This window comes from Monodon monoceros, unplaced genomic scaffold (genome assembly GCF_005190385.1).
Source record: "Monodon monoceros isolate NGI ecotype Baffin Bay Population unplaced genomic scaffold, NGI_Narwhal_1 Super_Scaffold_2, whole genome shotgun sequence".
NCBI classification, from domain to species: Eukaryota; Metazoa; Chordata; class Mammalia; order Artiodactyla; family Monodontidae; genus Monodon; species Monodon monoceros.
Genome location: NW_021703776.1, coordinates 73311292 through 73324089, shown reverse-complemented (window position 1 = coordinate 73324089; position 12798 = coordinate 73311292). Strand labels below are relative to the sequence as shown.

At 37.7% G+C, this 12798-nt stretch overlaps 1 protein-coding gene across 3 annotated transcripts in view; it reads left to right on the top strand.

Annotated features, from left to right (window-relative positions):
* CTTNBP2 (cortactin binding protein 2) overlaps positions 1-9127 on the top strand; it is a 158946-nt gene extending 149819 nt beyond the window's left edge. For all 3 annotated transcript variants that reach the window (XM_029233780.1, XM_029233781.1, XM_029233782.1), the window contains 4 exons: positions 2602-2665; positions 3724-3856; positions 4874-4975; positions 8058-9127. In XM_029233780.1, coding sequence (XP_029089613.1) covers positions 2602-2665; positions 3724-3856; positions 4874-4975; positions 8058-8273 — 515 coding nt within the window. In that variant the 3' untranslated portion in view covers positions 8274-9127. The remainder of the gene's footprint in view (positions 1-2601; positions 2666-3723; positions 3857-4873; positions 4976-8057) is intronic.
* Positions 9128-12798: the final 3671 nt, after the last annotated feature.

The following is a 12798-nucleotide window of genomic DNA, read 5'->3' as shown; positions in this document are numbered from 1 at the left end:
TAAAAGAATATGATGCCTAAAATCTTTCTTAAAGCAGAAAAAGTTGCTTTTATTACTATATTTTATATTGAAGCTTGTATTGATTTTTAATAAAAATTTAATATGGTTTTAACCATATCAGTACATGCCAGAGTTCTGTAATTACCCCAAGTATGTGAAAATAAATTGTGAGCACTTTTTTAAATGACTGAATGGACAGTCACTGAAAAACAATATAAACTCTCATTGTAAAGATAAGTTTTATGTATTTATAATGGGATACATTCTGATCCCAAAGGCTTGCCCTTACTTCCTAAAGTTAGAGTGTTTGATTCAGGGAATAAAGTCATGAGACTCTAGCCCCCCCAGTAGAGCCAAGAGTCTCCCTCAGATGACTTTCTGTAACAAGGATTATACCTTTTACCTGTTGATCCCTTGAGAGTATCCAGAAGGGCTCTACGATGAGGATTATCATCTCCATTTACAGAGAGCAAAACTGAGGCTCAGAAACCCTTGGTTACCTGCTCCAATTCACTTCTACAAACAGGGGGTTCTGCAATCCCTGTTTTCGTTCCTGGCGAGTCCAATGCTGTTTTCTTCAGTCTGTGCCACTCATAATAATCCATGGCACTCAAAGGACACCCATGCAGGCTCTTCACTGTATCATTTCCAAGTGCATTAGAATTCCTTTAGGGCTCAGGACCAGCTGCTTTCCTGAACAATATAGATTGCCAATATAGATCAATACTTTAGAGTTGACAAACAAAATCCATAAAGTGAATATGAACTGAAAACAGTATTATGGAAATAAGTCTAACTTGGCAGACTGTATCAGGCAAAACTGACTTATAAATTATTTTAAATTCATTTATATTTTTAAAATAATTATTAGTTGTACAGCTATTGGATATATCAAATATTCTTTGAAACATGAAAACTTCGATGAATAAAATTGTGTGCAACCATAGTTTACACTGACTTCAACGCAGAGATTTATAAAACGCATTGGCCAGTGTTTAGGTGCATGAACCACTGATTGGTTAAGGACCAAAGGTGGACATGCCTCTAGTTTTTAATTTTTTTTATAATAGTAACTTTTTCTAATAATTACATTTGATATAAAAATTATTACAACAGGGCTTCCCTGGTGGCGCCGTGGTTGAGAGTCCGCCTGCTGATGCAGGGGACACGGGTTCATGCCCCGGTCCGGGAAGATCCCACATGCCGCAGAGCGGCTGGGCCCGTGAGCCATGGCCGGCCGCTGAGCCTGCGCGTCCCGAGCCTGTGCTCCGTGACAGGAGAGGCCACAACAGTGAGAGGCCCGCGTACGGCAAAAAAAAAAAAAAAAAAAAAAAAAATTAATACAACCATGTTTGGGTTGATTTTTGATTTTTTTGACATCATTGGTTTAAAAAAGAAAAAAACAAACCAAAAATAGAACCCTTTTGCATTCCATGCAGACCACTATGGAAACTCATAAAATTTAATAAAGACACAGCCTTTTTCTTTCCCGACCTAAACCAAGGCTGAGGGGTTGGTCACAGGCTTCTGGAGAGCAGGGCCCAAGGCTGTGTGCACTTACATGGTAATTAGGGGAAACCTACTAGTCATGGCTTTCTGACAATAATGACAAAAGTATGGATGAGGAAATATACAGAGATTCTTTGATGATCTGCTTTTGATCTGCTTTTAATCAGGATATATCAAATTCGACTTGCTTTTCAAAATCATTCTTTAGAGATTAATCTGTGCTAGCACCATTCGTACAATTTTAGAATTAACTCAGAAGCAACTGTGTTAATGAACTTATAAAATTACAGTGTGTGTATTATAGAAAGACATTTTGAGTCTAAAATGTTTTAGTGTTTCTCAAACTTTTTTGACCATAACTCATAGTGAGAAATATATTTTAAAGCCTGACCAGTACACACAAACCTATGCATTTGCATGTATCTAACTGATACAAGTTTATATATTTACTGCAACCTGTGCAATCTGATATTTCCTATTTGTTTTTTTAAATGGGTTGAAATATGCAGTTTGAAGAAAATTGGTGTGACATGCAGTATTTGTTTTAATGCTGTGACTTCTTGTATACTGCTATTTTGTTTTCTGTAAAACGCAAAGCAATTAAAAGTTAAATTTCTACACACCAAGGCCACCCACACTGTAATATATCATAGGGCCCAGACATCAAAAACTGCTTCAGATCTACATAGTCAGTAACTCGTCAGTAACATAGGAAGGCAAACAAACGGAGAGAAAGGGAAATTACCATCATCAAAAGGCACGTATTAACCCCTTTTTAGGTACTTCGAGAACAAAGGCCTAAGGATGTGGGGGCTTGACTGGTTAGAATAGGGTCCATTGATGAAAGCAGAGTTGAGGATTCCTGAATTGAGCCTCAGGTGGTGTGAGTTGTACTGTCTTTAGTCATAAATATATCAATACATGAGGTTGTTGGTCATTCCCTGACCTTCCACAGGGCTTCAAGAGATGGATTTAATCCAAAAACAATATGAAAATACAGCAGAGTCCATAGCCTGTTTCTTTTAAACACAGAGTTCAAGATGCACAGGGACATTCTGTTGAAATGTGATTACATTTTTTTTCTTTAAACAGGTATCAAAAATAAGACTATATTACAGCTGAATTGTAACAGGAATGCCTCTCTGTCAAAACAAAAGTAAGTTTCGCTTGTAGATTTAACTCATAACAAACAATACACATTCTCATGATTAGTCTGTGCAACTATGAATTTCTTTAAAAAAAAGTTTTCGAGCCTATTTTGCTTTTAGTTTGTTAAAAGGTTAGAAATATCATTGGCTTCATTTTGTACCAAATTTGATAGCATTTGACAAAGATATGGTAACATCCTGCATTTGTGAACTTTTAAACAGACTTTTAGATGACTTATTTTTTTTTTTTTTTTGCGGTTCGCGGGGCTCTCACTGTTGTGGCCTCTCCCGTTGCGGAGCACGAACCCACGTCCCCTGCATCGGCAGGCGGACTCTCAACCACTGTGCCACCAGGGAAGCCCCGTGTTTGTTTGTTTGTTTTTTAATGATAGATTTACAGAAACGTAGTGTGACTTTTTTTCTTATGTTGCTCCTAGGGAATTGTTGATTATACCTCCAAACTTGTAAGCAAGCTGAAATAAGGAATTATTTATCATAGAATAAAAATGCTTGGTAGTTTGTAAATAGGTCCCCAGTGTACCCCAGTAATTTGTGTGCTCAATCACTTGTCAGGTAGCATTTAGGACCCTGTGCCCTGGTTCACAGAATTACAGAAGGGGGTGAGGGGGGTCATTGAATCTGCATCACATGCTGTTTCTGCCGGGTCCACTGTTAGATCTGTTGTACTCAACAGCCTATAGAATATTTGTAATAACTCTATGTTGTAGGTATAAGGCATTTGTTAGAGAGAAGGGAACCCAGGAACTGAGTGAGGTGTTGAGGACAAAAAGAAAACCTGACCTGTGGTCATATTGCTAATGTGTGGTAAATTCATATTTACTCCATTATCACACTGCCCCCTGCACACAGTGTCTTAGCTTTATCTTTGGAGACAGAGAAGAAGAGGGAAGAGTAAGGCTGGAATGTTTTAAGTGAAAGTAGATTTCTTTGTGTAGTAAAATTGTACCCTATTGAGAATTTTAAGTGGGAGTTTTCAAAGTCCAGCGGGAGTGGGTTGTTGCGTGACATTGATGGATGCCTTTAAAGGATGTTAAAAACTTTTTAGGTTTCTAGAGAACGATCTATCTTTGGCATTGAATTTGGATCAAAGACTCTCTCTGGGTTCGGATGATGAAGCGGACCTTGTCACGGAACTTCAGAGCATGTGCTCCAGCAAATCTGAATCTGATATAAGCAAGGTAAGCAGGATGCTTGGGGGAGGACATTGAATGGTTCCACCCAGCATTCGAGAGACTTCTTAGAGCCACATCATAACTCTCACTCCCTGACAGAAATTCCTTATCAAATAGCATGTTAATGCTCCAAATCAGAACATCCCTTACCTTGCTTAGAAAAGGCCTTTCTTCCAAAATACCCCTTCTACAATAAGGGAGCTCTGTTTAGCACACCTTCTCTGAAAAACCTGAAGTGTTAATTGCGTTACCACAAATTACACCAATACATCCTTTTCCTTTTCGTACTCCTAACTTTGGCCCATAAGTCACCAGTCAATAAGAGAGCATTACAGCAGCCTTGTGTTCTGGATAGAATGGCAACTTTCCTTACAAATAAAAAAAATAAGTGGCCTGTGTAATTTTGTTTAGTCAGAGTCTTCAAGCTGTGAAATTTGAGATCCGAATACGGATATCAGTGACCCAAAATCTCGAAGCATTAACAGCATCAAGTTCAACCTGTTTTGGCACCTGATATCTGCAGCAAATTTGACCAGACTTCCTTGATAAATGCCTTTTACTTGGAAGGGACCATAAGAAGGTAGTTATAACTTGTGCAGCTTCTGCCCAAAGACTCACCTATTGTATTTAGACAGTCATAATCTCTGGCCAAAGTAGAACTGACTAGCTTATTTAATGTTGCTGCAAATGCGTCGAAATAACCTCTGGAAAAATAAGGTAACAATGAGAAAAATAAGGTAACAATGAAAATCTTGCAAATTTTATATCCTTTCATTTTGTGCCAAGTGATTTTTTTTTTTTTTAATAGGGCTCATCTGGTTGTCTTCTTCTGACTTTAAAAGACTTTTTCCTTAGAGGGTATGTCTCATGCATTTGCCGTCAGTTTCACATGAAGACTTCAGGTCTTCATATGGACATTATGGGACTTGCAGGTCTGTTCTGTAGAGCTTCTGACAGTAAGAGAAGGATCCCACTTCTGTTGTGGGTTTTCCACGGTGACTTGATAAACTGTATATCTTCCAGATTGCTGATTCCGGGGATGAGTTAGGGAGGTTTGATCGTTCAGGAAACCACCCTGCATTTTCAGCAACTGTTAATAATCCAAGAATGCCAGTGTCACAAAAGGTAAGTGTCCCCTTTCCCTCCAAAATGGGACAAAGAAGGACTGTTGTGGAATTTGACTTCACAAATCTTTAAAAGTGACTGTGATGCACATTGAAACCATAGTTGGGAAATAAATAGGATAAAGGCAAAAGTGTTCTCTAAGGTAATCAAGGTTAGAAAAATTATTGTTTGGATAATAGCTTGAAAGAATCACATAGAACAGCATTCTTTTTCCTTCTATTTGATGCCAAAATTTTGGGTGTCTTTTCCATTTGTTTAGGCCGAAACTAGATTTCTGTCTTCTATTGCTGTATTTTAAAATGGGATATTGAATTTCATTTGAGCACTATTTTGGAAAACTAGAGTTAATTTTAGCAAAGTGCTGAGTGATGATACAGATCTACACACACAAAAAAAATCTCATTCTGGTTTACTTTAACTTGCCATATCATGCATGTTTCAGTGAGAGACTTTCCTTTAAAAACAAATCAGAATGTCAAATAGAAGAGCCAGGATTCCAATAGAGTTCCTCAACCTCTTGAAATAACTTATACGATTGGTTAATAAATGCCAAGAGTTGAGATGGCCCAGCATGGTACTCCTGGGTGAACAGGAACAATAAAACGACTTCTTATCTGGTAGTGATTTTATGAGGATGCATATTTTGTAAGCTCACCAAGCCATGTCGATTGTGGTTCACATCCCGTTCTCATCCCCTCGCATGGCAGCTGACACAAACCTGTTGTGGGGAGGGGGGGGAGTGCAGAAAGCAGAATTATAAAGTCAGGGTGGTGAGACTGTTACATGATTAACCCTCCTTTGATCACCAGACAGCCCTGGGCTCCCCTGCCCCTGCTCTCTCACGGCTTCGTTAGGTTTCAGTCCTGATTAGTTACGCGGAAGCTGTGTGTGTTGCGGGGAATATTAACAAGGCTGAGTTCTTGTATAAAAAATACATAACATGATTATCTGTGAAGAAGAACATGACCTGTCTGGCTTACTCTGTATAGTATTTGCTTTTTTCCCCCAATTGGGAACAGTTTAGAAGCACAGCAAAAGCATAGTTTGGAGAGCAGGTAAGGGAGGATGACTAAGGAGGTGACCTGGGGTCCCTGCGGAGAATTCTGGCTGGAAAATATTTGTTCAGGAGCTGGGGTTCAGAACACCTTTCTTCTTGGGCCTCCAGGACCCCTTCCTTGCACAGCAGCCAGTGGGAAGGGGTGCGATGAGCCACTCTTTGTCCGCAGGGCCCAGTCACTTTCCTACATAAAAAGGTTGACTGGTAGTGAGTGGCAAATGAAGACAGTTTTGTACCTTTTTCTCTGTCACAGGACCATATTGGGTTGCTACACTGAGGTACTGTCCAGAAAAATAGTACTGAAGGGAGGCTAAGCTTTGTTTTAAAAGGGACCTTTTTAAAAAATGGATCATTTTATACTTTCTGGGCTCTTCAGAAAGAACCATAGAGTTGTTTAAATGTGCAGTTTGATGCGGGTATTAGGAGGACGGCTGCCCCCTATTGCTTTGCCCACTGAACGCCTTGTGAGGACTGTTCCCCGTGGCTAGATGTTCTTCTCAGAACCTGCCAGCAGAGGGTGAAGTATACTCATTTGGCATTTGCCAGCCTCCTGAGAGCTTCACAGGCTCATACCTCTTCTACTGTGATAAACTCAGCGAGCATTTCTTGGTTCGATGCCCAGCCTCTTCTATTATCAGGAAGTAATTCCCTTTAGAAGTAAGAGCTGTCTGTGTTAGTTGAAATCACTTTCTCCTATGCGGTCAGAGAGGGGCCTATGAATCAGGTAGCATGTCAGCCAGGTAGCATGTCAGCCAGCCTTCTTAAACAATTTACATACATAAATACAGATTTAAATCATCAGGAGAGTAGATACTAATAAATGTTTTCTTCTCATTAAGATGCAAATTAAACCCCCTAAAGCAGAAGTTCTCATTCTGATGGCATAATGAAATCCACTTGATTTTTTTTTTTTTCCCAATCCCCGGTACCTGGACCACATGCCCTAGAGGTTCTGCTGTAATTGGTCCAAGGTACAACCTGGACGTTGGGGTTTTTAAAAGCTCCTTGGTGATTCTCATGTGCAGCCAGGGCTTAGACCCACTCTCCAACACACATACCTCTGATCTCTCATCCTCCTTATTTTCCACCCCATTTCTTTCCAAATATGTCCTTAAACGTCACATAACTTATTTTTACATGTAATTTACTATTTCAACAACATACCCATCTTCACCCTTCCTTCTTCCCATGGAACCCTTTCCTCTTCACCTGTCATAGCCCATACTCACTTGAGTTCAGTTCTGCCACCTGGCAAACATGAAGTGAGGCCTACCCACGTGAACTCAAGATCAGGGAAAACAGCATGAGTAAAAGGTCTTATCCCAGCATCATCACTCTCACCTATCCAACTCTGGTTCCTCGGGGGCAAAATGAGAGACCTAGACCAGGTGCAGAAGAGTTCTGAAACACTAGGAAAACAAGAGCATGCAGTTTCCAAGAATGGAAGATCTTGAGCTCCTTAGTCATAGAGAATTGCTACGGAGGAACTTTAATTCACTACAGCAGAAGCTCCATCAGAGCAAGGATGGTGCTCTTTTACGTTCTCTATTGTAAGCCGAGCATCTAGAACAGTGTTTGTCTTGTAAACATTCAAAATATGTGTTGAGTAATAGTCCAATTAGATCTAAAGGCAGAAAAATTAAGTGACGTGCTCAAGGTGAAAGAGTTGAATTGTAGAACTGCTTAAAGATGGTTGGAGTAGTCCAGTTTGATTTCCTCAGGCCTAGGACTTCATACAGCTCCAGCTGGTGAGGAGACCCCAGATTCTGGCACTCGATTCACTGACTCCTGTGTCTAGCACTTTTGTGATACCACAAAGGACCTAATGAAAATCAGCCAGTGGGTCTATAAGACATTAAGCATTCAGCTTCTCCCCTCCATTGTCTTTTGTTCATTTTTTCATGAGAACTTAAGAGAGAAACTCCTACCTGCATGTTCAGGGACGGAGAGGAGGAAGTTAGGACTGATCACAGAAGTTGGGAACAATGTCAAATTGACAAGCTATTTTGTTTGCCTTTCTTGCAGGAGGTCAGTCCTCTCAGCAGCCATCAAGCGACCGAATGCAGCAACAGTAAATCAAAGACTGAGTTGGGTGTTTCAAGAGTTAAATCTTTTCTTCCTGTTCCTAGAAGTAAAGTCACCCAGTGTTCCCAGAACACCAAAAGAAGCAGCAGCAGCAGTAATACAAGGCAAATAGAAATAAACAATTCAAAAGAAGATTTGAAACTTACACAAAAATGAACAAGTAGAAAAACCTAACAAATAGGCCTGCCTACAATATTCTCATTCTTCTGTATATTTCACACAGAAACCAAGGGACAACAAGATGTAAATACCTTTAAATGAATCAGATGTTTTCACTGCAATATAAAGTATGAGTGCAGGACCACTATTCAGTTTTTTGTAAAGTGTATTTATAATCAACATTTAGGGTTTTTTTTTTTTCAGTTCTGTAGGATTGAACTGCAATACCAAGAAGTTATATCCACTTTTCAAGTAGTTTTATAAAAGAAAAGTCATAATAGTTTTACTCAAGATGTTCAGGGGTATTAAAACAACTGTCTGTGTACTGTATATCTATATATATGTACATATGTATATTTAAGAAAGCCTGAATCATTGCATACTACATGTATGCAACATTGGCTTAGATAACAGGTACCATTTTAAAGAGATCATAATTTTATGTTCACTTGATGAGAAATGACTAGAATGGGGCAATAACAAATCATTTCTCAACAGTTACTTTTCTTAAAAGCCATATTAAGTATTTTTAAGTATTTTGCCTGTTAAAATTCTAGTTTCCAGTTTTAAATCTTTTAATGGTTGCATCATGTATATTTATGCTTATGAATTTGCATTATTGACTCCTGTAAAATATGAAATTATATAATGCAATAAAAAGTGTTATCTTTCTTAACAAAAGTTTTATACCTAAGTGGATATAAAAAAGTAAATGCTTCAATAAATGAGACTTAACTCCTCTTCAATTCTAGTGGCACAGTGGATAATATTTTCTAGACGGTTTGTTTCACTAATGAAATGACTTAACTCAAAAATTTAACATGCCTTGACACCAAATAAAATATTGAATTAGTGAAATAATTTTGCTGTAGTTTCTATCGCTCTTAGTTTATCCATGCAAAAGGTATTTGTGTTCAATTTAAGGACATTTGTAAAACTGGTCCTCCATGTTGGTATTTCAGTAGATATTCAGAGAAAGACTCAAACTTGTTAGAAAGTATTAGTTGGTTTAAACTAAACTAAAACATTTCAGTGGAGCTCTAGGAATTAGGTGCTCATTGAAAAAAATTTTTTCATACATACAAAACAAAAGTATAATTATATACCAAGACTCATTTGCTTGTCTGAGAGTACTAAAAGTCCTTTCTTGGCCAGAATGGTTATTTACATTAAAGTATATACATGTGCATTGTAACTATATTACACTTTGCAAGTATCTTTAAAAAATGTATAGTGAAGATTAGGCCACATGGGGCGAAGTAGAGGAAGGATCAGGGAAGAGATCAATTCCAGTACCTGTCAGCCTTCATCTCTGCAATCCTTGGTTGTACAACATGGACCTCATGGACAGGGAGATGAAACTAGAGCAAGGGACAGAGGGTAGATAGGAGAGAGAGGCTGGAGGAAATAGGCTTGAACACAGTAACGCCTTTGAGCTGGACTCAAATTCTTGGTACCCTGGTGGTATTTGATACTCTCAAGTGTTTTCACAAAAAGACATTAATCTTGGGAACAAAACTCAATGCTCTTGATATCATAGACCAACATACATAGATTGAGGTGGCTCTAATGTGTTTCCTCCTGCTTACGTACACCTTCTTAGATTGTGTCGTATTTGATTTTTTAGTGATAAGGCATTGTGCTTTATATTAGCAGCTTTTCTGAAGATAAGGATCTCATTAGTGTATTCAAGGACCAGAGAAGAGAAAAAATTTGGAATATATTATTAAGATGACCTCTAGTAACTGATCCATACAGTTTTGATTCATTAGTAAAATTCAACACATATACTTTTTATAATTGGATGGTAGACTGGAAGATGTCTAAAGGCATTTAGATCAGGAGCTTTCAAAATACAGATGGAGACCTAGTAATTGCTCATTTTATCAATTTAGTGGGTCACAACTACCATTTTTTTGAAAATAGAATAGAAAGTGTCAGTACATCATAGTATCATAGTCAATAAATGAACTATTTGTGAAGATTTTGTTTCTATTATGTAGGTACACGGATGTAGGCACTGGATTGTGATGTAAAGCATAACTCTTTCTGTGGGTCATGTCCAAAAGTCTTTGAAAGTCACTACGGTATAATGGAACCTAGTGGTGAGGGTCAGGGTGCTTTGGGGGTAAAAAGTTCTTTGGTGATAAACAGCCTTGGGACTGAATTAAGCACTAACATTTACTAGCTGTGTGACCTAAGACAAGTTACCTGATCTCTTTGACCCAGGTTTCACAATAGTTAAATAGGACATGACAACCCTACAAGTTATCCATGAGCATTAAAATGAGGTAATATAGTGTTCCTAGTTACTCCCCTCATACATAAAAAGTAATAAATTATGTCCCAGAACTCTGGCAATCCAACGTCTTTTCAAGTTGTAATCAATTCACAAGCAACTACTAACAGCTGTATTATGAGCATCAGATTTTACTACAGTTGTATGAAACACCTAACAGATAGAAATAGCTAATTGGAAATTAATATAAAACATTAGCAAATTTTATTTTCCTTTATGTTAAGTCTATTTAGGAGAACCTCATCATCAAGGTAACACATTTTGCAGTTGCCTATGTAAAAGAAAAACTAGTAGATGTGTCAAAATCTGATAATGAAAAAAGCCAATTTTGATAGACAAGGCTGAATTTCCATAATATTTTTTTCTGTGCAATAAATACTTAATGCAAATTAAGTTCAGTTGACCTAGCCAACACCTGATTTAGGCACCTGTTCTTAACAACTATGAGCCATTACACAAAACTTACTCTATGAAGTTATGTGATACTTTCTGAATTCTATCTGACTCCTTCTGTAACATTTTTCTCAGAGAACATTCCTCAGATGTCAAAGGAGTAAGTTAGTGAATAGATAATCCTGTTAGTTTAATTTGGTTTTTACTGTGAATAAATAGTTGAGTTGTAGACCAAGATGCCATTGTTGATTTGAAAGAGAGGACTATGGAAATATATGAAGAGAGGATATGAGTTACACACCATATCTATTCTGTCTTTAACAGTGAAGATAACACTTGACTATCAAGAGTCATGTGCTGTAGGTCCTGGCCACAAGGCTAAGACAACATGTAATATCTCTAGGTGTCAATGTCGGTGTCAATGTCTTCACTGGAAGAAAAAATAGAGGATTTTTCTTGTTCCCAGAAAGAAAAGTACAATAGGAAAATCAGAAATCCTGATAGTTGTTCATACACATTCTGATACCTTAATAAGGGATGACATCAGCTAAACATATCCAAAAAAATGTTACTTGGATTATATTTTGAGGAAATCAAGAATATGTCAGAAAGAGAAATTAAGAAATCAATCCTATTTACAATTTCATCGGAAAGAATAAAATACCTAGGAATAAATTTAACCAAGGAGGTAAAAGACCTGTACACTGAAAAGGCATTGATGAGAGAAATTAAAGAAGGCACAAATAAATGGAGAGGGATTCTGTGCTTACAAATTAGAAAAATTAATACTGTTAAAATGTCCCTAGTACCCAAAGCAACCTACAGATTCAGTGAAATCACTATCAAAATTCCAGTGTTTTTTTTCACAGAAATAGAACACACAATCCTAAAATTTGTGTGGCACCACAAAAGACCCCGAATAGACAAAGCAGTCTTGAGAAAGAACAGAGCTGGAAGTGTCATGCTTCCTGATTTCAAACTATATTAGCTATAACAAATCAAAATAGTATAGTGCTGGCATAGAAACAGACACAGATCGATGGAATAGAGTGCCCAGAAATAAACCCATGCATATATGGACAATTTCTGATAAAGATGCCAAGAATATACAATGAGGAAAGGGCAGTCTCTTTAATAAATGCTGTTGGGAAAACTGGACAGCTACATGGAAAAGAATGAAACTAAACCCACTATCTTACACCATACACAAAAATTAACTCAAAATGGATTAAAGAATGTAAGACCTGCAAACATAAAACTCCTAGAAGAAAACATAGCGGGGTAAGCTCCTTGACATTGGTCTTGGTGATGATTTTCTTGATCCGACACCAAAAGTAAAGGCAAGAAAAGCAAAAATCAACAAGGGGGACAAAATAAAAACCAAAAACCTTCTGCACTGGAAAGGAAACCAACACAAGGAAAACCCAACCTATAAAGTAGAAGAAAATATTTGCAAATCATATATATATGATAAGGGAATAATACCCAAAACATATTTTAAAAACTCATACAACTTAACAGCAAAAAACCAAACAATCCAATTAAAAACAGGCAGAGGATCTAAACAGACATTTTTCCAAAGAAGACATACAGATGGGCCAACAGGTCCATGAGAAGGTGCTCAACATCACGAATCGTAAGGAAAATGCAAATCAAAACCACAGTGAGATATCACATTATACCTGTTAGAATAGCTATCATCAAAAAGACGAGATAAGTGTTGGCAAGGATATGGAGAAAAGAGAACCCTTAGGCACCGTTGGTAGGAAAGTAAATTGGTGCAGCCACTATGGAAAACAGTATGGAGGTTCCTCAAAAATTAAAAATACT